This window comes from Ambystoma mexicanum, chromosome 2q (assembly GCF_040938575.1).
Source record: "Ambystoma mexicanum isolate Mex_15411 chromosome 2q, UKY_AmexF1_1, whole genome shotgun sequence".
Taxonomy (NCBI): Eukaryota; Metazoa; Chordata; class Amphibia; order Caudata; family Ambystomatidae; genus Ambystoma; species Ambystoma mexicanum.
In genome coordinates this window covers 538,597,843-538,625,008 of record NC_090924.1, presented here as the reverse complement: position 1 = coordinate 538,625,008, position 27,166 = coordinate 538,597,843, and the positions used below count along the sequence as shown (strand labels likewise).

Here is a 27,166-nt window from a genome sequence, read left to right as displayed (position 1 = left end):
TTTCACTTTTCCCCAGAACGTTTTGTTGCACAAGCGTGACTTCTGGGAATGTAAAAATTGGAGCGAGGTAAACACATATTGCGCTCTGTCTTCTGTCGTTGGAAGATAATGTCCTTATTCGTGGCAATATCTTCCTTTTAATTATTGTTTTCAAGTTTGTCTTGAACATGTTCCTTCCATAGTCTCATGAAACTTCTCTCAACACGCGTTTCAGTGCTAGTATGAGAATTCTCTTAAGATTTCGTTTTTATATTCGTTCACGTACTGCACCTGGTATTTTGTCCTTCTTAGTAGTCATCTACCATCTTAATGCGGCGCGCTGATTGGAGTTCAGTCCTACCCCTACTGTGATGCAAGAAAGGCATTTGGTCGCCCCAATCAACAGAGGAAGCATTGGGAATCACAGCTCATTGGTGGGATTATCACACACAGGCGCTCTTGCATTCTGAATGTAATTTAGTGGAGACAAACGATGGACGATCTTCTCGGTGCAGACTATGCCATGTTGATAGGTTTTTGGACAGCACAGACAACCACCGTGGCGGTCTGCCTGCACCCGGACTTGCAGGGAGGGTAGGGTAATGTGCTCCCTCCACGGGTAACCAGTACATGGTCTGCTGGAAGTGACAGAAGAGAGGAAAAGATGGGGGTGGAGGGGCGAAGGAAAGGAAAGGACAATACATTCTCCTTCACTGTGTACAACAAGCAATACAGCTTTAACCGTTGAGCATGCGTGATGTGAGAATGACACTGTGGATTTGAAAACCGGTTACTTTGCCAAACCTATAACCTGTGTTGCAATTCATAACAAAACGAATACATATGTGAAAATAATGTGCAATACATTGAACTGTTCTAAAACATTATGCAATATACATTTGGACTGTGCCAGAGTAGCTGTCTCATAGCCCTGAGACTTTTGTGTGGATAAGTACACATTGGTGGTAGCAAGGGGAGGCTAGGAAGAGAGCGGCAGGACAAGGAGGGAAAGGTGGTAGGGGTGCGGGGTAAGTTAGAAAGAGTAAGGAATTAGAGTCGTGTTTGTTTCAGCATGAGTGCATGATAATGTCAATGTCTTGGGTCAGGGGAAGGGTACCACAACATTTGGAAATGGGAAGACAGAGGAGCAGATAAAGTTATACATTTTGTTTTGTTGACAGTTCTTAGTACTTTGTGGTTGGAATCGCTAAATTGTATAGTGTATGGTTGTGTGATGCTTTGGAGATGTGCTCAAGCAGTATGTAGTGTGGAGGCCTGAATGATTTGAATATGTTTATAACTTCAACAATCAACCCTGAGGTCCTGGGCTCGCCAATCCCTTTACTGTCTATCACAGTTCAGTTAAAGGATGACTGTATAAGAAAGGCAAATATGGGGGCAGGTACTGTAGAAGGGATGACAGCAGAGGGGAAACCAATCAATTGGTGTGCCAAAGGTGCTCTGGCCACTGTCTGGTATTGATCGATCAGTGTATTTATGTCCACTTATGCCCACTGCTAGAGCAAACTAGTTGGGCACGCGAGGGGCAAGCCAATAGGTGTTGCCGTGCCCATCCACGACAGTGGGTTTTCCATGGGCGGTGAATCAAGCAAGAAGTATTATTGAGTTAGGAGAGTGCCTATGGTCCACTGATGGTTGGTCTGTGTTTGTGCCCATCTGTGAAAGTAACAGAGAGGTGCGAGTGGTTGCATGACTGGCTTGAGATGTGCTCTAGCAGACCCATGAAACATGGAATCAATTGAGATGGGGGACACACCCCATAACCACGATGTAAAAGTTTGGGACTGCGTTGGCTTAGGCTGTGTAATACAGCCGAGTCAAGAATTTTAATGACCGATTTGGAATTTGATTTTGCAAGTATCATACTGGGGGAGGACGAATTGATTGCGGACTTGACTTTTCCGCAAAGGTGCTGGCTCTTCAGCCAAAAAAAAATCATCATACTACGTAACTGGAAGAGTGAAATAATGCCTTCAGTTTCTGCATGGATGCTAGATTTGCAGCAAATGTCAAAGTTAGAGAGGGTGATCTTGTACAAGAATAAAAAAGGAATCTTTATGAACAAACTTGGGAAAGATTTTTGGATATGTAACCCAAGAGTTGCTATATTTAAAATTAGCTGTCCCCGGCCACGCGTTGCTGTGGCTCAATCTGGTTAAATGGAAAAGAAAGAAAAGAGAAAGCGCACTTTTTTAATAAGTTTAATTTCACAATGTTTGTGGGTATATAATATTTTTTGTTGTTCCATTGTCTGTGCAGATAGAGATTTTCTGGTTTGCCGACTGTAGAACACGCAACATATAATTGTCCATGTGAGAAGCAATCTGTGTCTATATCTAAACGGCACAATTCTAAAATTGGCCTTGAGCTTTGTTGATGGTGATTGCAAACGTAAGTAGGCATGAATTGAGCTATTAAGATTTCTGCGCCGAAGGACATCATTTGGAAGCATGAGTTTTATTTCCTGATGTTAGAGAGGAAATGCTTTGATTCGGCGGTATATCTGGCAAGCAAAGTTTTTAATGGCTCTGGCGGTTCTCCAAGATTAGGCAGTTTAATCTTCCCGGCGGCGCAACAGATTCCTTTCGTTTCTCCAATAAATTTAAGAGCCTTGCAATAAGGACACACTTAAATCATAGTGCCGATGAGAACATGCTGGCTTAAACTATAATCATCAGCTGGGTTGTACCAGAATGCAAGGCGATTGTAATCGCGTGATTGCTGAACACGGAGTCGTGTTTGACGCTGATCTGCTGTTTCTCATTGTCGTCTTTCGGCCACTCTCAGAAACAGATTTGAAGCTGCAGAACGCAATTGCTGTGCTCATAACCGTGGCTGCATATCGCTCTGCTGCTTCCTCGGCACATATTTGAGCCATTCTAAATCAGAAACATTGAAATGGAATTGTAAAATATTTAGTATAGCGATTGTTGCTTTTATGTCCACCTGACGGCGCTGTTTTTCAGTAAAATATTTAGTAGTGTTTGTTGCTTTTACGTCCAACAAATGGCACTGTTTTTCAGAAAAAGCATGTTTTTACCTGTCACAGGTGTGACATCTATGTATAGTATGTATATATAAACACGCATGCGCCTATTCGAATGCAACTTTGTGTCAAAATTTCAAAGCAATCGGTGAAGAACTTTCAGAGATTTGAGATTTTGAACAAACAAACATTTACATTTTTATTTATATAGATGTTTGACAGAATATGAGAAAAGACATGTTTAATAACTGGGGTGCTATTGTATATATTACCTCAATGTGTGAAGAGTGTTTATGTGATATCTGTTAATATGTTATGTAAATGATTTTCTTTAAATATTTAATAAAAATGTGAATACAAAAAAAATAATGAATCGTGTTCGTATGTGAATTGGTGGGAAAAAAAGAGGCGTACAGGAGGGTGTCATTAACCAGGAGCCAAATACTTCTTTGACACGTCCTGGGCAGGACCTGAGGTATCAGAGACTAAAGATAATTAATGGCGATGAGTGTAGGGAATTGCAGAAGTTGTTCAATTTGCACTAAACTGATTTGATCATTATACAATAGTCATCCTGAGACATTGATCAATTAAATTTTACATTCCTGAAAATGAAAGAATTAAAAATGCTAAAATATACATAAAGTACATAAAACATATTTTAACACGTGTTCTTGTTACGTCATTGGATCATCCTTTCAGAAAAAGCCTTGTTTAAATCTGTGCGTTTAAAAAGAACAGCATTCAAGAATTTTAGGTAATTAAAGAGTGAAAAACAAAGAACCTATCCATATGTATGCCTCGTCATCTCGTAATTATTGGGTATTTCCAGGGTTTGTTTCTAGCTAATGTTAATGCTCGTAAAAATAACTAGGGTAATGGAATAAGGTGTGCATGATCGTTTTGATTTTGTATTTAAAACCTAGACCCTTCTGCTGGTTAAGAGTCAAGGGAATGCTGGTGTCGGTTTACGCCACCTACCACACTGTGTCCTAATTTTAGTTTTAGAAACGTCCACTGGTTTTGAAGGTCTCCTCCTACACATTGCTTCCATCTCAAGACAAATATAAATGATGCAATGATTTTGAGGGGAGCTGGTGCAGCTAGGATAAAATGTGAGCCCAAAAGATAGGCCAAACACATGGATTCCACCCGGCCTAGAGCGGTATATAGAGTTGAGAATCAACCAGGAACATACCTGGGTTTTCTAGTTAGCCCAGCTCCCTCTGCCCTGGTAAATCTTACCCAATGTTAGGAAAGAAAAGACTAACACATTGTAAGGGGAGGTTCCCTGCATCCATGTTTACATAACAGGATGAAGTGCTCAACAGATCTTTGAAAATGTATGCACTTTCTCAAACTGTGCATTATCCAGTAATAAACAGTGCGTGAATGCTCCAAAGCTCTAGCTCCAGTTGAAAGACTTCAGTCTGGCTGCCGTCATACTGGCCCTCTGGAATTTGCCTTCTGGAGTCGCAAACCTGTGATGCTGAATAGTTCCATGTACGTTTTTTGGGCTGACCTTAGATTCATAGACTAATCACTGGTACCAGGGATGTGCATCTTTGATGTTGGTGGAGCCTGGAGATTATGTAACTTCGAAATGTGGTAACATGCGCATGTTCAAGCGATGTTTAGTGGAAAAAGTACATCGTAAATATTTATTTGGGCATTGTCACAACTGATGAGATTCATAGAAAAGAACGCCTTACTTTTTTTTCACTCTACCAAATGCTATACCTTTTGTTTCTTGGGCATTTATCTTGACCCCATTTTTTGGTGAGTGAGCGTACATGAAATTCAGTGGTATTGGCAATCATTTTGGTGTATGCTGTGAAGGCATCATGAAGCAGACACAGACAACAGATCAAAGTTTGGTCTATAAACTTTTATTAAATAAAAATGCAGGATGGAACAAAGGGCTAACGTGCCCTATGCTAAGGTGGGATCCCCTACCTAAAGGAAACTAGGGATAGTCTTGTGTCAAACATCCCAAAGCAAATGACTGTGTCCAAAACCTATACTTGCTCTCACAACTAAATGTATACAATGTGTGGGGATGTCAGCATCAAAATAAGTAGTGTTCACATAAGAGTTCAAAGCTTCTTCCAGCTCACGGCGTATAACCAGATAGCCCTTTCCCTAGTTCATGACAGTTCACTAGATACTGGGGTTCCCTTCCCCAAGAGATCAAGTCTTTCAGTTTTGCAAAACAACACAATCCTTGGGACACTTCCCAGCTCTTCTGATACGGTTACTTTTCATTAGTACATATATTCAGTTCAGTTCCTTGTTTTCAGGACACACAAGCTATTCAAACACAATCTTCTTTGTGGGTATATTCATTGGCTTTTTTAAAGAGGGGTGTACTCCGTCTAGGCGCAGTTTTCGGACCACACAGTCCACCCATTACAGGTCACGCAACCAGGACACCTGGCTTGCTTCCTTTTCACCAACACGTTGCCACTGCCTCAGCTTGACAAAGGTGCATGACTTATGATGTGCTATCAGGGTTTGGTTGGTCACCATAGGCTTGTTGCACTTTCTTGTATTTTCCTGGCTCCTGTCAATGCTTGTTCACTAATGTCTCTTGTGTCTCTTGCCAATGCTCGTTTACCAACGTCTCTTGTGGCTCCTGTCAATACTTGTTTACCAATGCTTTCATGCCTCTTGCCAATACTTTTGTTTTCATATCATACTGTTCCTTGCATCAACAAGTTTCACAAACTTGCTTTCACCCACATCGGTATTCACCAATGCTTATTCTCATTTTCATTTGGTTCGGTATTCAAAGAAACTCTGTGTTCATTGCTTGCTCGTCTGCCAACCCGGTTTCCCCCCGCTTGGTTGACTCACCGTTCGGAGCTTACGGCATCTTTGCGAGGTCTCCTGCTAGGCTGGGCCTCATGTGACTGCTTTGCCTGGTCACGCTGGTTCTCCTCTTGCGGTCTGCCACTGGCCTCAATCATCTTTCAGCTTTGCTTCCCACTGCATACACTCTGCATTCCTCAAAGGGTCTCGAGTGCTCCGCTTGCCACGCCGCTTTCCTAAAGGCATCCGCTTTCTCCAAGCCGTCTGCAGCCCTGCTTCCACAGCTGACTTCATGTGCACAAAACATCCGGCTTTTAAAGTTCCCGTCACAGTGATTGTTTCAAAAAGGACTAGACTGCTCACTGTTGAAACGGGAGTCCTGCATTACTCTTGCTGTCCCAGTACACAACTTATGCCTGTATGTGCGTTAATAAAGTGAGGATGTGTTTCTCTACTTGGTTTCTTCCGCATCCCAGTACCAAACTGGTATTTTGTGGGGAATGTTATAGGGGAATAACAGGGAAATGATTGACAATAGCATATAAAGGCTTGTGTGATAGAAGACTTCTTCATGAAAGTGAAATGGGGGATACCGCATCTCACCCAAGGGTGCCTCATCCCCACTCACCAAGTCTCCTCCACCCAGGTGATCCTCTCGTGCACATCTACCCTCAGGGACAGGATCCAAGAGCGATTGCCTTTCCCTAGCCACCCGAGAAGCGGATATATGGGGAAAAGAAGTGAGGAAGCCCTGAGGTTCCTCACACTGGGTAATGACAGTGTCAATCAAATAAACATTGTAAAAGTGGATAACAGGGATCCCCATTTCCATCATGGAGGATTGTCCTTCCCTTTTCTCTCAGCCAAGCCCTGGAACTCTATCCACAGACATTTGCACACAGAGGATAATCACTCAGCCTTCAGAAAACGTGGCTGTACAAGTGACACACTAGTACAACAACCGCAAAGTCTGGACCAAACCTAAGCACCTCAGACCAACCTCAACCAAAAGACCTCACATTCTAAGAGAAAAGGACCAGGTGGAATCTTCTCTATTTACTCCCACAGACAAACCACACACCCACACACAAGGCATCAGTCACGTAAACTGGGAGATCTAACTCAGTCGAGTCACTTGCTGTGCACCCCCTTTTAATTGAGCCGGAAATGGTAAGAGCTCTTGTTCCTGAGAAAAAGCAGCTCAACATTTTCCACTCCACTTGAACAATAAAATTGAATTCAAAGGTTCATTCTTGATCACCCAATTCACTCTACAACCCTCCCCCAGCCTACTCATACCTACATCTTTTACCCACTCTTAACAACTCACACAATCAACCCTTGGACAAAGCAGCGACCCACTTACAAAAGTACCACATTAATGGAATAATGTTAAAATTATTTTAGTGAGTTCTAGTTTTAAAAAACGGTCCATACTTTAATACTTGTTAAAGCATAATAAAAACAATATACACATACCTTAATATCACACCGAACAATGCAACTGCTCACATCTGTAGTCCTATTGCATCCCCCACCCGTGCCATTGGATACTCTGGGATTGCCACTACCCACTTGGAGTCAGACTGGGGTGCTGAGGACTTCAGTGCTTCTGATCGGAATTCATCAACATCTCGGGACCTCCTGCTCTATTCCATTCATTTTCAGTCTGTAGGCCACAGAGACAGAAGCTAGAGGCACAACAGTTTGCACACCAAAGCGCAACGTGTTATACATTTGTTTTCTGACTCTGCGGCCGAAACCTGCAGCAGGTACATGGGGGTTGTGTGGAGGCAGCCACGCAATAGACTGGGAGGTGCTGGGGACCAGCCCCCGAAAGAGACCGGTAGAGGGATGGAAACAAAAGACCAAGATTGTGGGTGCAGCTTTATCTGCCTGGAATCTGCAAGGGCGGTCTTTTGTTCCAGCCTTCGGAGATCGATCTAGCCCATTAAAAACAATCCCGACCACACCGTGTTTTGCAGGGCCACACACATGAGGCTGCTAAAATCGTCGAAGTGTGCTATACAAGACCACTTTACATTAAATTAGAACCATAGGCGCTGGCCAAACTGCATTACATGGAAAACAGTAAAATGATGGTTTTTACTAATGGTGAGGAAGGGAGTGGGGTGGTAATGACAGTACGAATGAGGGTGCTTTCTTCTATCTGCTATTGCTCTTCCCTTAAACACCAATATGATAGTGCTTTTGCCAAGCAGTTATTGAAGTGCCACTGGTGGAAAACCTCTAGTAATACAAAGTTGCACTTACGCTCGGGTCCATCATCTCGGGAATGAACTCCCCTTCGCTGTTCATGCTTGTGTAGGAACCCTGCCGGGCAATCTGCTGCTGCTCCTCAGGAACGCTGCCTGGGGGCGGAGAACTCCGACCAGTCTGCAAGGAACCTACAGGCACAATAACAAGACTTTAAGGGCGAAAGGAAAGGACAGAGGCTCAGCTGATTTTCCAGTGGTTTATATCTGTGCCCAGTGCTTGTCCTTTCTTCAAAGCATTACTCAGCAGTAGTCATGCCACAACAGGAAATCCTCAGCAGCACAATCGGTGCCGCTTGTGAAATCCAGACCTATGACATCAGCTAGGCATGAACACTGCAAGTGCCTGGCTTAAGACAGGAAGATGACTATTTTACTAGTTCTTGTACTTCATTTATCAATGAAATGCATTCTGGGCTTTGTAGTCTCGGTACCCTTCAAGTAAACCAATTGGATTAGAATACCATTTTTCAATAACTTGTACATTATTTTGTATTTGTTGTTGATTTCTAAGGTGCCTACTGCACTGGCCAGATTGTTTTGTCGCACCCCAAGAGGAACAGGATGAAGAGACAAAGGAGAAGAAGAAATAAAGAGGTCAGTCACAGTTCTTGACACATTCAGAGCAGTCCAAGTACAGGGGAAGAGCTAAGGCCATCAACCAACAGGGGCAGCAGATACAAAACAAAGAATCATAAATGCAAGTAGTAATACAGTCAATCATGGTTTGGGAGTTTCATCTGATCTGGGGCCCCAAAGACGAACCATCCCCATGACAGCCCAGAAAGCTCACAGCTCCACAGGATCAGAATGTCGGTGGACAATAGCAAGCCCCCCAATCGAAGACTCAGACTTTTTAAGGCAGCAGATAGTGTGCTGGAGTCCAACACTGCAGTAGTCAGTAAAGTAGGCGTGCGTGAACTTTCTGAATTTGTTGGTGGCCGACCTCTCCTGTTCAGTGCCAGTTTGTTCCAGAGAGAGGATCCACCAGAACTGACAGACCACTGACCTAGTTTCTTTTTCTTGAAAGTAGCAGAGGAAAGACATCTTGCCACCATGAACGTCAGTTCATGGTGGGGGGAACATTTCTTGATGTACAATCTGATATACAATGCCCCGCCATCACAGCCCTAGGAATGATAAATAGAGCTTACTCAATACTATGCAACTCATTCAAAATAACGCAGCATGGCTTATCTTGGGATAAATCTCTCAGAGCACGTCTACCCCGCGCTGAAGGCCCTGCACTAGCACCCACCCATGGAAAAGACTGCCTTTACAGCTCTATTTATTGATTGATATTTTATTTCTATCGCACTTGTGTAAGAGCGCGATAGAAATAAAATCTCAATCAATAAATAGAGCTGTAAAGGCCGCCTACCCCCAGCTCGGGGCTTATTGCTTAAATAAATCACTTTCATTCTGTAAATAAATGAGCCAGGCCCAGTGCTCATTTAGGGTTTCAGCTCCCCTGCTGCCTGCCTGTCCTGTCATAATGCGTACTTATTAACCGCCTGTAAGGAAGGGCAACTAGTTTGTACGTATTCCCAAGGGAAGCACCAGTCTTCTCAAACTAAAGGCTGTCTCACTTACATGTGCTCATGCTGGCCAAATACAGACCTCAGGGTGTTAACTTACCCCCAACATATTCAGCCAGTCCTGAAATCACTCAGAAGAGCACCCTGAAAAAGGAGGGTAGGACAATAGCACCAATATAAACTTCTTGGTGCTTTGCATAAAACCAAAGAGCAGTTTGGGAACAAAAGAATGAACACAAATGTTTATATGTAATGGATCTGTGACAGTGATTCAAGTCTGCAACCCTTCTGAGAACATAATACGCACCGGACTTTCTGCATATTTAATTTAGGGTAACACACTAGTAGTAAGATGGCTGCAAACTAAGAGTCCTATATACAGATTTGGAGGGAGTTCTCCTTCGGGAGTGAGGTGCTGGCTGCCCTGCTTTAGAAGGCAGATGGATGCAAGCATCTCTTTTGCAGCCTCCCTATGGCACTCACAGGCTTTGACTAAAATCACTGTGGGGACTGAGGGGGCCCCAGCTCAAAGACAGCTTTTGGAGACTCGCCTAGCCCCGAACTACCTAATGCCTTCCCATTTGCCAAACAACCCGTGCCACAGCAGCCTGGCGGGTTTCCAGGCAGATATGACCACAGAGGTCCAGTAAGGGGAGTTGCATGTTTGTCGTTGGCAAGACCGACTTTGTTGGTGACATTTCGCTAGCGTGCAACTAGTAGCATCCTCCATTTCACATGTAGGAAATAATTCTTACGCTCACCTGTGGAGTATTTTCGTGTTCTTTCAGAATCCTTGTACAGAGACCCCATGATATCCCCCATGGATTTTGATATTCTCATGTCATGCTGCTTGCTGTTATTCGGATGCAGAAACTATGAGCAATGTAAAACAGAAAAGCAATGGTCAGCGGAAATTGATTTTACAACATAAAAGAAATGAAAAAAAACCTCCTAGAAAAAAAACATCAGAATACTTTAAGTTTTAAAGTGGGCCATATGCTAATTAACGCTGTACTTGATGAACACACTGCAATATTTGCAGATTTCTTGCATGCAAAACCACTGAAAGACCAATAAGAATTATTGCGGAGGCTCTGGCAGTTTAGCCATGTAAGTTACACACACAATTTGACTGCATGGTCCAAACAGCAGGGGCATGACGAAAATTCTCTCCAATATTTTTCCATGAAAGGACTCGCTCATTACAGTTATGTAGTAGCTTACTCAAAAGGTATATAATTAGAAAGACAAATCTAAGTGTCTAGCAGAAGGTCAAGCAATTGGGATTACCCCTGAAGAAGGTCCAACATTGATAATCATACAGGACTGAAACATGTGCTTATAGGGAGAAAAAGGCAATCGCTGGAATAAGTAGCAGAGCCTACATTAAAATGTATTAATTGGCAAGGGGGGGAGGTTTGAGGTTCAGCGCTAGGATCTAATGCATTTAGTTGGAGTGAATAGAGCTGCAGGTGAATGCAGGAGGCGGGATTTGCCGAATCTGCCGCCAGGTAAGGAACCACAAGAGCAATTGTTTTGCAACCACATTGCGCGTAAACACTAGTTGAGTCCAAAGTCGTATAGTAGATTTTAATTGACACTGAGGTAGCCTGACACGTGTTTCGGGCACTTGCCCTTCAACTGAGGCTGCAGAATTATTTGTATATACACAATATTGTGGTACAGAGTTAAACAGAAGCAAAACATTTGGGGACCCAAGGTAGCAGGGCAACCAAGGCGGAGAGCCACAAACACATACATTAATGGCATGAGATCGCAAGATTTTGGTCCATAGTATTAAGAATCAAATTCAAATTTTTGAACAATTTTCAAAGAACCAAGACAACATAACAGAAGACAACCAAACGTAAATGCAAATGAAAAACCATACCATATATAAGCACATAACCAACACTAATGTGATAGATCTACTGCATGACCTCAGCATACAACAGCAAAATCTGAAAATAAAAGAATTATCAAGCAAATCTAAATTTGTGCCTACTTTTCCGAAAGACAATTTGATTGATACATTTCATCAAGCAGTCACAAATGACATACACAAACTGCAAGACTCCACCCATACGAAACAAGGGCGCAAATGCAACTTGACGCGCCAACAATAAATAGCTTTGCAAAAGTTGGCTTCCAATGAGAACCTGATTCTTAAAGAGGCAGACAAAGGTGGCAATGTGGTGGTAATGAATAAGAGGGACTACATTGCCATGGGCCTAGAACATTTAAACTCACTTGGCTGTTATGAAACTTTGCCCTCAAACCCAATTGGTACACTCAGGGCAACAGTCAGCCAACTTCTGGCCAAATGGTACACCAGAGGCCTCTTAACAGATGTTGAAAAACGGTTTCTCACTGTAGATGGCCCAATCATGCCCACTGCCTATTTCCTGCCCAAGATCCACAAACCTTTCACCACAATACCAGAAGGAAGACCAATCTTGAGTGGGGGTGGTGGGATTTTTGAACCAATCTCTATGTACATTAATGAATGTCTTGCTCCTCTGGTGACTTCTATCCCCACCTTTATCAGAGATACCATGCACATTTTACATATACTGGATCAATTACCTGTACTACCCAACATGTTACTAGTGACACTTGATGTTAAAGCACTCTATACCTCCATTGACCATGTGAAAGCAATTATTAGTGTTGATCACATTTTTCGGGAACACTCTGCCTCATTTTATGAACACATTGAAATGATTAAAGAACTCTTGTCTTGTGCTCTCTCTAACAACGTATTTCTGTTCAACAATATCTACTACCGCCAACTTATTGGAATAGCAATGGGAGCAAACTATGCCCCAGCTCTTGCAAATATATTCATGCATCATTTTGAACAAATGGTTGTCTTCACAAATACTATGTTCTCACCATACATCTATATTTGGAAGAGTTATATAGATGATGTGATTCTGATTTGGAAGGGCTCCTGTGACACCCTTAATGATTTTGTGAACTATCTCAATACTAACACATGGGGAATTCAGTTTACACAGACTGTCAGCCTCAGTAGTATCAATTTTCTTGATCGAACTATTACAATTTCGGATGGTAAACTGATAACCAAAACTTATCGCAAATCCACTTCAGTTAATTCTTTACTTCACGCGAGCAGTTGCCACAAGAAATCGGTCTCACGCAACATTCCCAAAGGAGAATTTATACGTGCTAGACGCAATTGCTCAACAAATGAGGATTTCAAAACCGAATGTTCACTTATCCGCAACCGCTTTCTGGAAAGAGGTTACGACAGTCACCTCCTTGACAAAGCTCTACTGGAGGTGCAATCTCTGAAGAGAGAGGATTTACTCACTCCTAAAGTACGCCCTCAGAGTACTCACAGCAACAAATTGAACTTTATTACCAAATACAACACAGAGTTCAAAACTGTACAGTATAGTCAAGAGACATTGGCACATTTTACGATTGGACAGAGATATCACTCCCTGGGTAGATAATTCGCCTAATTTCATCTACACCAAGGCTAGCAATCTCAAAAACATCCTCTCACCTTCATTCATGTCTAATCCGCAATCTAAACTAACTTGGTTACAGTCAGCAAGCACAAGTGGTTTTCGTAAATGTGGGGGATGCTCTATGTGCGCATTCGCACTTGAAACTAAGAAACTAGAATTTGGCCATTTGGGCAGATATACAATTAACTCTTTCATGAACTGCAATACTAAATTCTGTGTATATTGCATTCTTTGTGTATGTGGGAAGCGCTACATCGGCAGTACAATTCGGCCTTTGAAGATTAGAATCAGGGAACACTTGGCCTCCATCTCTCAAGTAGACTCCAAATACCCATTATCTGTACATTGGCAACAAATCCACCAAATGGATAACAAAGCTGAAATTAGATTTACTGGGATGGCCAAGGTTTCATTACCACAACGAGGTGGCAATCTGGTTCTGAAACTACGCCAGTTAGAAGCGCGACTTATTTGCCGCTTTCGCACGTTCACACATGGCCTCAATACAGAGCATGAACTTTCTGTGTTTTTATGAGTGAATTGTACTATATAAATGGTTTGTCTAAATCCAACTCGTATGTAACTTATACACTTTACTTTCCTTCCCATGCTGGAGGTTCTCCTTGTGCCATACACTTAGCTGCCGTAAATCTTCACTCTACTCTTTGTTTTCAAAGTGCCCAACTGAGAGGTTTAGGAAGGGATGACCTTCTCTTTACGTTTTTTGAACTATCAAGTGCCTTATGTATCAACTTCCTTATGATTGGACAATGAATTCTTAATTATCTCGCTTGCGCAACTGGCAGGTCTTGATACGGGCCAATTTTTTATTGCCCCCCTAATTCCAACTCTAAATTGTCAAACTTACCTAATTGGGCTAATTATCATTTAGAATTATTTCAACACACATTGTAATGCCGGCTTAATTTGCACTGATAATTCACTGGGACTGAATCAAGTGCAATTGTTGGCTTGGCTTAATTCGAGCGCACTTGTGCATCGCTCTCCCCTCTTAGTGGCAACGCACCCGGCCTCCGTTCTTTTTCTAACTTTTTTCCCATCCACTAGGCCACACTAAGATATATACAACCAAGATGGTGGCCGTACGTCCCCTTACGCACGGCTGCGGTCGTTGTGCGTTCTCCCGGCTGCCATAACAATGACAGTATGAGCCGCGGCCGGCAGGCTCCAGTTCGGTTTACTCAGCGGAGACGCTGGTGAGTCCAATACTTTTACGCAGACCCCTAGGCTGGCAGGGTCTGCGCGGCTCGCATTTACTTAGCCAGACACGCATCTGCAATCAATTAATTGGTCTCTCTATCCTTCCCCTTTCCCTCTCATCTTGGACACACGCCAATTGGACAGCTCCCCCTTCCATCTTCTACTCCAAAGACACGCGGAAACGCTTCTACATATAATTGAGTGCAATTGCATGTGACAGGTATTATTTTGGCAGTTGCCCCTCTTTCAAATTTAGTTCATTATAGATTAGTACATGTCTAATCTCTTGCGCCCATAATTGTTTTTCAGTGGAGCGCATGAGAAATTATCTTTTATCAATTAACCCTATTCAGGGTAAGTATTTTGGTAATACATTAATTCCCAATATGGTTGTAAGCTTCAATTTATTAAAATGGCAATCCATGTGCTGCCCTAATCAGATCTACTGGTTATTTTCCCTCAGCCCAAACTGAACACACCTGACTCACAGGTAAAAAGATTCCCTCTTCACCACTAGCTTCCATGTTGTATGGCCCACCTAGAACCTCCCAGCTAATGGTTGTCTGTTTTATTTTATTTCCCCCTTCACCTTGACCTGATGAATTTCGCTTATATATATGGTATGGTTTTTCATTTGCATTTACGTTTGGTTGTCTTCTGTTATGTTGTCTTGGTTCTTTGAAAATTGTTCAAAAATTTGAATTTGATTCTTAATACTATGGACCAAAATCTTGCGATCTCATGCCATTAATGTATGTGTTTGTGGCCCTCCGCCTTGGTTGCCCTGCTACCTTGGGTCCCCAAATTTTTTGCTTCTGTTTAACTCTGTACCACAATATTGTGTATATACAAATAATTCTGCAGCCTCAGTTGAAGGGCAAGTGCCCGAAACACGTGTCAGGCTACCTCAGTGTCAATTAAAATCTACTATACCACTTTGGACTCAACTAGTGTTTACGCGCAGTGTGGTTGCAAAACAATTGCTCTTGTGGTACATTAAAATGTACGTCACTTATTTTCGATAATGAATATTTGTTGTAAAATATCTAATGTTGAGCCCGTCATATACATTTCTTGTAGTGAAAAATGTCAGTGCAATGCAGATGTATGTCCTTTTAAGAGCTATCCAACAGGTCTGCCGTGAAACCATTTATGTAATGTTATTGTAGTATGACATTTGTTTATTCATGTCTAAAATTAAGCAATGTATGTAAGGCACAAGTTGCTGGCTTTTAGCAGCAGTTGCTGAAGAAAAAAATACTTTTTTTGCTGTCTAGTACATTTCCGACAGTGGTTCGGACAATGGTGTAAGCCTTTTTTTTTTTTAAATAAATGATTTTCAAAATCCACCATTTGACCTTTAAAGGCCATACTGCACGCGCCAGTGAGATGGTGAATCGCGAGAAGAGAATGTAATCTAATGTGTCGCCCATTAGAAAGTTGTTCAACTATCTCCCATTGTCTTTCAAGCATAATGCCTGACCTATGAAGGCCTGATTCAGGGCTAAGCTAGGACAGGGGGTCTGCAACGTTTGGCTTGCCCGATATTTTGGACTACAACTCCTTAGCCAGCACAGTCAATGCTGAGGGCGTATGGATGTCGTAGTTCAAAACATATGGAGGGTAGCAGGTTACCGACCCCCAGAGGTCCTAGGTGGTCATTATAAGCAAGGTGGTTACAGTGGAAAAAAGTGGTGTTAAAATTGCCTGTTTTAACTCTCTGGCCCGATTATGGACGTGTGACGCGTGTTTGACAGGTCTTTACTGCCCGAGGCTAATGGCTGTTAATCCATGATCGGGTGATCTCCTAAAAAACTGCCCCTACACAAAAGGAAATACCACCAAATTCCTACCGAGGACCGTGGTTATGTAGCAGAGAAATTAAAAGCATCCGTTGGCTATGAAACCTCCCGTAGGAATGGGAGTCAGAGTGGAGATCGGAGAAACTAAGAAGGCGAGGATTTGAGTTGTCATGTCCCTGTCCCTGTAATGCACCCACTTCCTGGAGTCATTTCCCCCTTCCTTAATCCTACACCACTTGGCTTTAGAATGGATTTAAAAACATTGCTCTTCCAGAAATACTACTCCAGTGAATGTATTCCCAACTAAGATGAGACGAATGACAAAACGTGGATTTGCTTTGCTGCCCCCAGTGAGCGAGGATTGTGCCTAGAAACATTTGATAAATTAAGATACATGGCTCTCTCGCTCTTTGACGGGGCAAAATAGCAGTTTGTGGGCTTTCTGGGGTCGATACATCCAGTACCATGAAGTTGGATGATAACAGTTATTATTAGAGCCCCAACCCAAATGATGTGTAGCAGGGCCAGGAATTAAGGAGTAATGTCCAACACCCAAATGATGTTCATGGCACAGGAGATTCCCCATAAATAAAGAGGGGGGAGGGGTGGAGCACTTTGTGTGTTACTTTGCCAAGCTGCCCCCCACCTACCGCCTTGAGGTCACGTCCGGCACTCTACAGACAACGACCAACACAGCCCTCCCTCGATTGTTCACCCCACTTAAAGCACACACTGGGGCACCCTTAAAGTGGCCCTTGTGGGGAGATTTGAGGCTGGCCCACAAAGACCCCTTTGCACATCCTGCCAGAGTTGTGGTTGTGCATAACAATCTCAGGGGGTACGCTGGGTGGACTGGAAGGCAATCTTTAGTAGCTCAGTGTGTCCCTGAGCTCTTGACTGAGGCGCTGTAGGAATCCTGATTCTCACTTCTGCCATTTTCCATAGCAGGATCCCACAATCTTTGCCATAACCGATGACTAATATATGGTTTCTCCCATCCCGCAGTAACATGAGCCTGCACATTTTTAATTGGTCTTCTACCATTTCTTTTCCTAAGTGAACACCTCCCTTTGTCACAAACTAACAAACCCTACATACACAACAAAACATAGGTGCAACAAATATTTTTCAGAGTTAATAAAATAAATAGAATTGTATCTTTTAAAGTAGTGAAAATAATGTTTATAATAAAGTTCATTTTTCGAAGATGGTTTAAATGGTAACTCTCGTTGAAGAACTAACTATATGGAGGTACAGATTTACATATTTTCAAGACATGTTCTTGAAATAGTTAAAATAACTCCTAAATAGGATTTTTACATAACTTCTCTATAGTGCCTAATCATTTTTTAACACCGTAAATATTTGTCAGGGATGGCACCGGTTTGACACCGAGATTTCTTTGAGTGGCGCAATATTGACAGCCTGTAAGGTCGGAATTCATTCCCCAGTCTCCTTGATGCGGTCCAGCGGGCCAATCCCAAGCTACCGTGCCGTGAGCCCGGTGGTATTCCTAGGTGCGACAAACCTGCCTTTTGGTCTTAAAACAATGAGGGACAGCTCTGGTTGTGGGGACTACCTGCCTGGATCTTGCTTTGTGCAGGCGAGCTAGCCTTTTTGATTTCACTAAGCAACTACAACTTTGGCACACTCCGATTAGTCGAGTTGTGCTTCAGTGGGTAACGTGGGAGCCAAAACGCCATCAGAAGTGAGCTATACACCCAACTTACACATAGCATGACTGTTTCGGTCAGTAACTGGGGCGAGGGTAGGGGCTTTTTTCGATCAATTAAATAACAGCCACTGACAATGAAGATCTAACCCAGCGGAGTAACTTTGCTGAAAATGTTGGGGGGTAGGGGGGGGACATGGCATCTAAATGATAGGGGGCCCTGCCAAATGAGTGGGACAAAATGGTATGCCACAAAAGTTGTGAGGGGGGACAAACACCCTTGTCCCCCTCTAAAATTACGCCCATGATCTCACCTACATACCGACACGACTCGCCCGGTAGTCGGATGCATGTACACAGTCGTTAAGTGTAAACACTGCAACACGACCATCAAAATCAGCATCAATGTGCGATGGAGACATTTATTTCATTTCAAATTCCTCTGCAATTAAACTTTGCGATGGGTGCCATCCACCAACGGGGAAGTATCCAGATAATACACGTGAATTCCGAAATCAAAGAACACACCACTGGCAATCACACACAAGGTAAAGGCAATCAATCCCACCGAGACCGGACCTCCCCCCTCCCACTGCAGATCCCGCCTCCCGCCGCACCCCCCTCCCACTGCAGACCCAGCATCCCACCGCAGACCCAGCATCCCAGCTCCATCCTTCATGCACAAGCTCTTACCGTGGACCTCTTCTGAGGCTTGACAATAATCCTCAGGCTCTTCACGGAGGGGCTCATGTCCATGCGCTCCACCGCCTTGTCCAAGTCTTCCTGGCACTTGAGTGGGGTCAGCAGCTGGAAAACATGGCACACAGACAGAGGAGGTCAACTGAGGACAGCAGAGAAAGCAGCAGTCGCTCCACCCTGCTGAAGTCGCAAGATTGTCTGAATGCGTTTTCCCCTTTTCAGGCATTTGTGACCAAGGACAACAAAAGGGGCTCTCTGAAGGCTCGATTTGCAACCAGTTCCAAAACAGAGAACTTTATTTTGTTCGTGGGATTTGGGGGAGTGGGAGCTGCGCGTCTCACACTTCTTTGGACACTTGAACATGCTTCTAAGCCAGGGCCTACTAAAACACCACGCGTGATCTTCCTGCACTGGCCCAATGCTTCAGGGAAACTGGCCCCGCTGTCGCTACACACTGTACCTTAAGGAGCACGCTCACTGCCAATGGATCGCTGCACGCCAGTGCTATTTTTCTTCTTATGAGAACAATTTTATTTAAAAAACACACAGTAAAAAAATAGTTGGCCTGCTATGAATACCAATTAGCTGAGAGAGTCTCTTTCTTTACGATCTGCGGATTTGAAAAGGAGCGCGCCGGCCGCGCCGGCCTTTCGGAAGGATAATGTGGAAGGCCAATGCTCACACCACAGCCTGGCGGGGCAGGGATGACATGGCACAGCTCCTTGGAATGGAGCAGGGAACACTGTGCTCTCTACCCTGCAGGGTCGCTGAGCCAAACTCTGTAGAAGCAAATGTTCTGCACGTACATGCTAAACCTTCCCTCTCTGGGAGGGACTCGGCCTAGTCTTTCCATCGTCAGCTGTGGAACCAAGAGATTGGACTTTCAATTGTGGGATCCCCATTTGACCCCTGTCTAGTATTCTGAGAAAAATAATGCATTTCACTCAACCTCAGATCCATTATCGATAAAAATTCGGAGCACTTTTGAAGCAGGGTAACCCCCAAGATTAAATCATATATTTAAAAACCAGACATTTTCATTAGGGGCGTTTCTGCTCATCATGAGATGATTACTGACTCCACCCCATGCTGCAACCATCGGCCAGATTTATTTATAAGGTTATCAGGTAATAATGTCCCCATATATAATATTGCCAGGAAAAGCCATTGGTGACATTACATATGGTGACAAACTATATGGGGATGGGTTGCGGGCATGTTCCCTGCTCCCCTTGTAAACAAACAATTTTCAATGTCTCTGCAAAAATTGCGGCTTTTTTGTCAGGAGACATTTTTGCAGGGACATTATTACATAGAACCATTATAAGGAAAGGTGCAGTGCATGCCACACGAATAGAAAAGCCATGTTTTGCGTTGAAACTGCAGCCTTTCCAGCCACTATCGCTAAATGGACACATGACCTGTGCCTGGTTTTCATCAGAGATAATGGTGGTGGACAAGACAGACCAATTAGAACATCATTTTGTTTGCGCCATCAAATGTCTACCGAGCGACATCAGGAGTGTGTGCTAGGGGGTTTCACCAAAGATCCAAGGGTTGCCCACAATATTTGGTGTACATTCCGCATGATGCCAGCTACTGGAGCGGCGGTCCTAGCTGTGGACGGAGACCACCAATGAGACCCGTCCATGTCTTGATCAAGTGTCGTTGATCTATGTTACAGAAGAGGACGTGACGGTTTGCTTGATGCAAGGTATGGCTAGCAGTGGGGTTTACCTATTACCAATGGCGTCGCCAGGAATCAAATTTAGGAGGGGCACAGAAGGGGCCAAAGACAAAAGTAGGGGGCCATAGACAAAAGTGGGGTAATGTGTGACATCACAAGCACTCCTTCAGAGAGGCTTTTGTGCACACCAACTAACCACACTCCACTGCACCTCCCCTCCCATCAGAATGCGCTCCATTCTGAGGGGAGGGGCTGCAAGCGCCTCTGCACACTATGGAGGTCCCTGTGCAGAAGCCGGGCAGGAACACCTGAGAAGCGGCTCGTGCTCATGTTCATACCGATGCCAGAATGCATACCAAGATCACTGCTAGCTTTGAGACAAAAGGAGAGTATTTGCCGTGTGATATGCAGACATTTGCCTTAGTGAGAGTCACAAATAACACCACGAACACAGAAGAAGGTCACTGCTCACCTTAGGTGGGGGGGGCACAAGCGGAGGCCCAGGATTTCAGAGGGGGGGCGCCCTCCCGCCAGAAAGCTTCTAGCGACGGCAGTGACTATTACTGAAGCCCTGCGGTACTGGGAAGATGCCCGTGCTAAACTGCCCCCCTAGGCTGCAAATGCCATATGGGAATTATACGGATGGTGCTGCAGGGCGTAAATGTTCCCAATTTCAGGCCAGCTTGGAGCTGTTAAACATTGACCTGTTATGAGTCACTGCACACACCGATACATGTAGATGCATGCATTTGGAATGAAAAATAAGCAAATGTCATGTCCAAACCTCCAATAGATAGTCAGTGGGCAATGCAAACAATTATTGGTTTTCCACCGAAGAGATGGATTGTACCATCGGAGGTCTGCAAGCTATGGCTCTCCAGCTGTTTTAGACTAAGAGTCCCATGTTCCCTCAGCATTGACTGCGCTGGTTAGGACCAATGGGAGTTGTAGTTGAAAACATCTTGATCGTCAAAGGTTGCAGATCACATGTGATCAGAAGATGAGCTTTTAGTAGTTTTAAGACTGGGCACGGTCGCTAAACTTCCACGTCTACCCACCACAGCGTGTGCATCAAGCATTTCCAGCAGAAATTGGATATCTGATTGAGCTTTAACCACAGACTGATGCGGCCTACACTGAAGAAGGGCAGTGGGCAACCCAGGCACCGTTGCCGATAGGTCTGGCCATTAACTGGCCATGTAGCTAATTCCGGACTGCCAAGGAAAATCGAAGGAAACAAGACAGACCAGCCACTGCATGTAAAAGGTGTACAGAATATGAACGTTCAACCGGCATACTATCAAGCGTCATCAGGTCACTTTACACACAAATGAGGTTTCATCTTTATAGAGGACACTCTTCATAAGGGGCGCAGAGTAAAGATCAGGGAGCGCAGGCCTGCTTCCTGCTCATTCCATTCCAAAAAAGGGGCAGTACGAAAAGAAGGTTATCAAGGTTGGGTCCAAACAACCGACGGGCCCCTTTAACTGAGCAGAAGTATAATGCTGAAATGCCAGAATGCATTCACTGAAACAGAGATGTGGTCCCAGCCATGAGAGTCTCCTGCTAGTGCAGTGTGTTCTGCAGGCCCTGGACTGGCAAGATATGGGTTAGTTGGGGTGGGAAGGTAGTTGAGGGAGAACAGGAAGGTGGGCGTTGATGCCTGCATGTCAGAAGAAAGCTGGATGTGTGGGTACGCTCTTATGTGTTTTGGGAAGCAAAGTGTCACTTGAGATCCGTCGTCATCAAGTGTGAGTTTGTGTGGTGACATAGTAGGGTTCATGCATACATGTTGTGTGCTTTGAGACTGTGGTCAGGGGTGTTTGACATGCACTGTTTCAGTTTTGTGGAGGTGTGTGGTTTTTTTTGGGTCAAGTCTGAAACGTTACCCGGTAGTTCTGGGTGAGGTGATAACACAAGGAGTGCTGCCAAATGGCTCAATTCCATCCACCTGGTCGACCAGTGGACAATAATGCATTAGAGTAGACAATTAGCAACACCTTTCCTGGTACAAAGCAATGCAACATGAATGGGCATGAAGGAGTGTATGTGTGCTTATTGCTCGGTGAAAAAGTTTGAAGATCAATGCACTGCTGCCACTGGGGCAGAGTTGGAAAGCAGCTTTTGTTTCCAATTTAAAGCCATGGACACCTTTTATATTTAGAATACAGTCGTTTCTCTTTTTAGCAGAAAGTTAAATGATTAAAATCACCATATTGTCTCCCTATCTCTGAAATACAATGTACTGCCTGGTGGGAAGACCGCCAGAGCAGAAATGAAGGGGTGAGCAGCGAGAAGTGGGAGGTAGGCCAGTTAAATTGGGAGAGAATCAAAACCGCCCCCTCATTTACCTGAAAGTGCAGTGATTATTACTGGGGAATACCAGCATTGGACATAGATGGTGCTTTAGGAGAGGGCTGGAAACCTGAGCCCGACTGCAAGCGCAAGTAGAGGGAGTGCGACTGCAAGCGCAAGTAGAGGGAGTGCGCCAGTCAATAGTGTCCTGGGGCAGAGGGGGCCAAACTACCAGGCATTCACCATCCTTTGGCTCAGGGGAGTGAGTGAAGGGTTTCCCCAGACATGAGGTTGGCAATTTCAGAGATTATGGCATGGGTAACGACTTCTGAGGCAATTACAACTGTCCACAGAGTCCCCCAGAAGGGAAGATGATGAACTCGAGATGTGAAGTGTAGAGTTGCCCCAAATATAAAAAGAGGTGGGTGGCAGAGCTCATTCGTGAAGCATAGGAGTCCCAAAGGGTGCAATGGTTGGGAAATCGGGAACATTTGTAGGGTCTGCAGTGCTACAACAAGGAAGGAAGAGGAGAGATATCATGTCCCCATCGGTTATTTTCTGGTGTTACTTTCTGTGCATCAAGGTACCATTAAAATTCAAAACAGCAAAACATGGTTAGTCCAAGAGACAAAGCAATGCTAGAACAAACAAGCATGGGTTACTTAGTTCATGTGATAAAACTGCATTAGAAAACTGTTTCAGAAAGAACATTATTTCCTGATCCCCAAGATGGCCCTGCCACCATATTCTAGGACCGGTATTATTTACTAATTCAAGATTAGCCCTGGAATATTTGGGACAATCGCTGGATGGTGGGTCAGGAAAGTAGTAAAATGAACATCATTCTTGGAACAAAGCTACTTGCACCACAGATTCCTCATTTAAAAGATTACAGGACAGGTTCCTCACATTCCAGACAGATGTCAGCAATGACCTGTGATGAGGTCCCCTGGTTGACTCTCAGGCAGACGTGGTGCGGCCATGAGGGCTGGATGCCACCGCCCGCTGCACATTGTTGACCCACAATAAGGCCCTAACCTCTTTAAGGAAGCTCCCAAGAGGAGTAAGACCACCAATTCACATGCCACCCTGTGGCAACATTGCTCTACTTCGGTATGTTATTTCAAAGCCCAGTGGGTTTGCCAGGACCACCAGAGGACGAGGGTCTGCTACACCCAGACCCTTGTGGGAATACTGCCCCAAGAACCCTAGACTTTATAAAACACCTAGTGCACACTAAGAACTATGCTCCCCGCAATTAAACAAAATACACCAGTGACCACGTACAACAAAACTCACATTACACCCAGTCTCAGTTAGCACAGAGAACGGCCATGCACGGACCCCCAACTCCGGAGCTCCAATCATGTATACTACTGCAGACAGGTGCCAAGTGGGAATATGAGACGGCAAATGGCCTTAAATTAAGGCTAAACCCGCAACCCTGCAAATCTAGAGGTGGGGCAATTGAAGGGGCAGAAATCGCTTGCACCAACATAGCTAAGCCAAGATTTAAAACATAATCAGCATCTTCACCAGAGAGTGGTTAGGCACGGGCAGCTCTGTGGGCCTGGCCAAACCCCCATATCATTTGTGAGCTGGGAAAGAGGGGGGGGTGCATTTTTTGGGAAGTAGATAGGGCAATGGTGAAAGTTGGCAGTGCATCGAAACGGAGGGTGAGGCAGAGCAGGAAGGTAAAAGGTGGAGTGAGGAGGCCAGGGGGAAGGAGTGGAGTAGTGAGGGTGGTAAAGAGGATCAGCAGAAGGAGGGAGGTGGCAGGAGGAGAGGAGAGGTATATTGAGGAGGTAGTTGGCGAAGAGACCAGGAGGAGTTAATTGAGGAGGGATTTGAAAAAGGCATTGGGAGGCATAGGGGGTATAGGAGGTATAGGAGAGGGAATGTGTTGAGCGAGGACAATGTTCAGTAGGATAGATCCCATTAGTCACATGACCACTTCCACTAATTAAGGTGGCAGACAAGGTTGTGGAATTGGGTATTAGAAAGATAAGCTCTAGACAGGAAGGAGGAAAGTGCAGACTGACCCCACCAGTAGTGTAGTTTAGCTAGCCAGTAGCGAGGCAGAGGTGTTGGGGGCCTGACACTATACCACTCTGCCTTGATCCAAACGTTTCTGAAACTCAGCTAGCCAGCTCGCTTTTGGAAGCTCTATGGGTTCATCTAGGCGGCATCCAGCCCTGCCTTCTGCCGCTATCCAGCCTAGTGGACTAGCACGCAATGCCCCGAGGCCCAGGCAAAGGGTCGTCCCAGGCATCGAAGGCGGGAAGCAGAGGACCTAGGCCTAGAGAAGCAAGAGCCAAGAAAGGAGTGTGATGACACACACACCGAAGACTGAGGGACTGAAGGGAAAGACTATCGGCCAGGTAAAGGACCGCCTGATTTTTGCCAATGAAAATCAGATACTTCATTAAATCTAGAGCCTTTGTTAAAGTTAGAGACTTTGTGGTTTCCCAGTGAGTTTATTGTTTGACCCCCACAGTGAATGTAGCCCGTTGTTGAGTCCAATTTTCCTTAGCTGACCCAGCCAGGTGGACAGAAAGAAGAGAAGAAGCTCAGAATTATTGTTCATGGAAAAGCAATCCTAATGATTGGTATCATGTTTTGAGACTAGGGTACGCGCGCCCTTCCTCAGAACCATTTAAACCTCAGAACCATTTACTGGGTGAAATTCCTGAGGAAAGTGAAAAGGGGTTTTAAGGTGTGAAGTTCAGTTGTTGAAAGTGAAATCCCCTGAATTCACCTTTAAGGCTCATCTCCACGTCTGTCTGATGTTGACCTTGCTCTTGACCTTGCTCGGCTTCGCGACAGCCCTTACCTCGTTGTTTGCGCAGTGCAAGTCCATAAGCTGCCCAAAGGCATCTGCCACTTTCTGCAGCACGTCCTTCAGCTTAACCGGTCTCCGGAATGGTATGATCCTGTGAGAGAAACCACATCAGCGTTAACAGAGGCAGTGCCCCCCAGACAACATTTACATAGTTTGCATGTTCGAGTTCCGGTCATTTTCCAGAACAGTATTGGAGTCTTGCAATCAAGATTACCTGATAGATCAAATTAAAACAAAACACGTTTTAAAAGACTTAGAATAGGACTCCTCTTAAATGGAATTATTACCAGAAAGGTGTGCACGTAATTAAAGGGGTCGATCTCCTGTTCTTTTTAGATTCAAGTCGATACACAGGTGCGTTAGTAAGATTGGCTTGAAACCTGTGTCTTTGCATTCCTCATGGATATTGCCTTGAGCACAAGCGACCAGCGAATCAGGTTTTTAAGGTGTTGCTTTCCTGGTAGGACATTTCAGGGCCCCAGTTGTGTTTTGCATTTTGAAATTCACTTTCCGCAAATAGGAAAAAACACGCTGGCCTTCGTGCACATTTCCGCATAGTCGTTTCGTTCCTTTAAGCCAAATGCAATCAATACAAACTCTGTAGACATCAGCACAAGTAGAGACTTCAGAGGGCGGCATCCTGCCAAAAGCAAGCAAACCATTCTCCAAAACCTGCTTGGAAAATTGTTCTGATTGGAGCAGCTCGAAAAAATGCAACTGCTGAGGCCAATCCCAAAGGGCGGACAGATATCCTCGTGAGGGTAATAGGTGCTGAACAATTCCAGTGAATGGCTTTTAAGAAGAATGTTAAGATTCGATATGGAATGAATTCCATTGAAGACATCCAAGCATGATTATTGGCCGGACAGTGGACACGGGGGCGGGGGGGTCATTACGAGCTTACCGGGTAACAGGGTCTGGGTTCCTCGAATGAGGAATTACCAGGCCATTCCAACCTTGGAGGACCCGGTCATTCCTCATTCAAGGAACCCGGTACATCCCCATTCCCATTCGAGCCCCCATAGGACTCAATGGGAATGGGGAGGGAGCTAACAATGCGTTCATAGCACCCTGGTCTGCTCGCGGGACCCGCTAAGGGCGCCTGGTAAAACCAGGCGCCCTTGGCGGGTTCCTGCGAGCAGACTCGTAATGAGGCGTTAAGGGGTTGACGGCGCCTGCACATTTACCGGTGCCGTTAACCCCTTAACGCCTCACTCGTAATGACCTCCAGTTTCTTCTATTCACAGTCTTACTCCAGAATTCCGGCTGCAATCCATCAGAAGATAACAACACCTCATTACGAAGTTGGCGATGGGTTTCCGTCAACCCTATATTACTGTTATCGCCGCCTGACATCCCGGGATATCCCAAGAGACTCCGGTACAGTAAGTTCCCGTTCCCATGGAGTCCCAGAGTATCCAACGGAGTGGGAACCCTGAAGCACTGGCACGGTTGTTAACGGTGCCAGTGCTTCAGTGCAAAACCTGCGGGTAGGGGCCTGAACTACCAACAGGTCAGGCCTGCCGGCAGAACAGTGCCCCTACCGGCAGACTCGCAGAGACCAGGTCCGGTAAAGGTGCCAGTAACTTGGCACCTTAATTGCTGGACCGGGTCACTGATAATGATACCAATTGGCCTGTACGAAGACAAAAAGAAATGGGCACAAACTCTCAAATAACTTACTCAATTTTCCGAAAGAACTTCCTAACTATCTGAGAAAGAGTGAAAATCCAAAATACAGACATACCTTACTCCGTTTCAGATTGAAAATTTTAAGAACTCGCCAGAACTTCAAAATATACGGCATAGCGAAAGATGACAAGTGTCGTTTATGTAA

At 44.6% G+C, this 27,166-nt stretch overlaps 1 protein-coding gene across 4 annotated transcripts in view; it reads right to left on the bottom strand.

Moving 5' to 3' along the window:
- Positions 1-27,166, bottom strand: part of LOC138569585 (mitogen-activated protein kinase kinase kinase 3-like) — a 696,616-nt gene that overhangs the window by 153,515 nt on the left and 515,935 nt on the right. For all 4 annotated transcript variants that reach the window (XM_069647679.1, XM_069647681.1, XM_069647683.1 and 1 more), the window contains exons 5-8: positions 25,321-25,420; positions 18,500-18,613; positions 10,373-10,484; positions 8,072-8,205 (exon numbers count right to left, since the gene is read on the bottom strand). In XM_069647679.1, the coding sequence (XP_069503780.1) occupies positions 8,072-8,205; positions 10,373-10,484; positions 18,500-18,613; positions 25,321-25,420 (460 nt within the window). The remainder of the gene's footprint in view (positions 1-8,071; positions 8,206-10,372; positions 10,485-18,499; positions 18,614-25,320; positions 25,421-27,166) is intronic.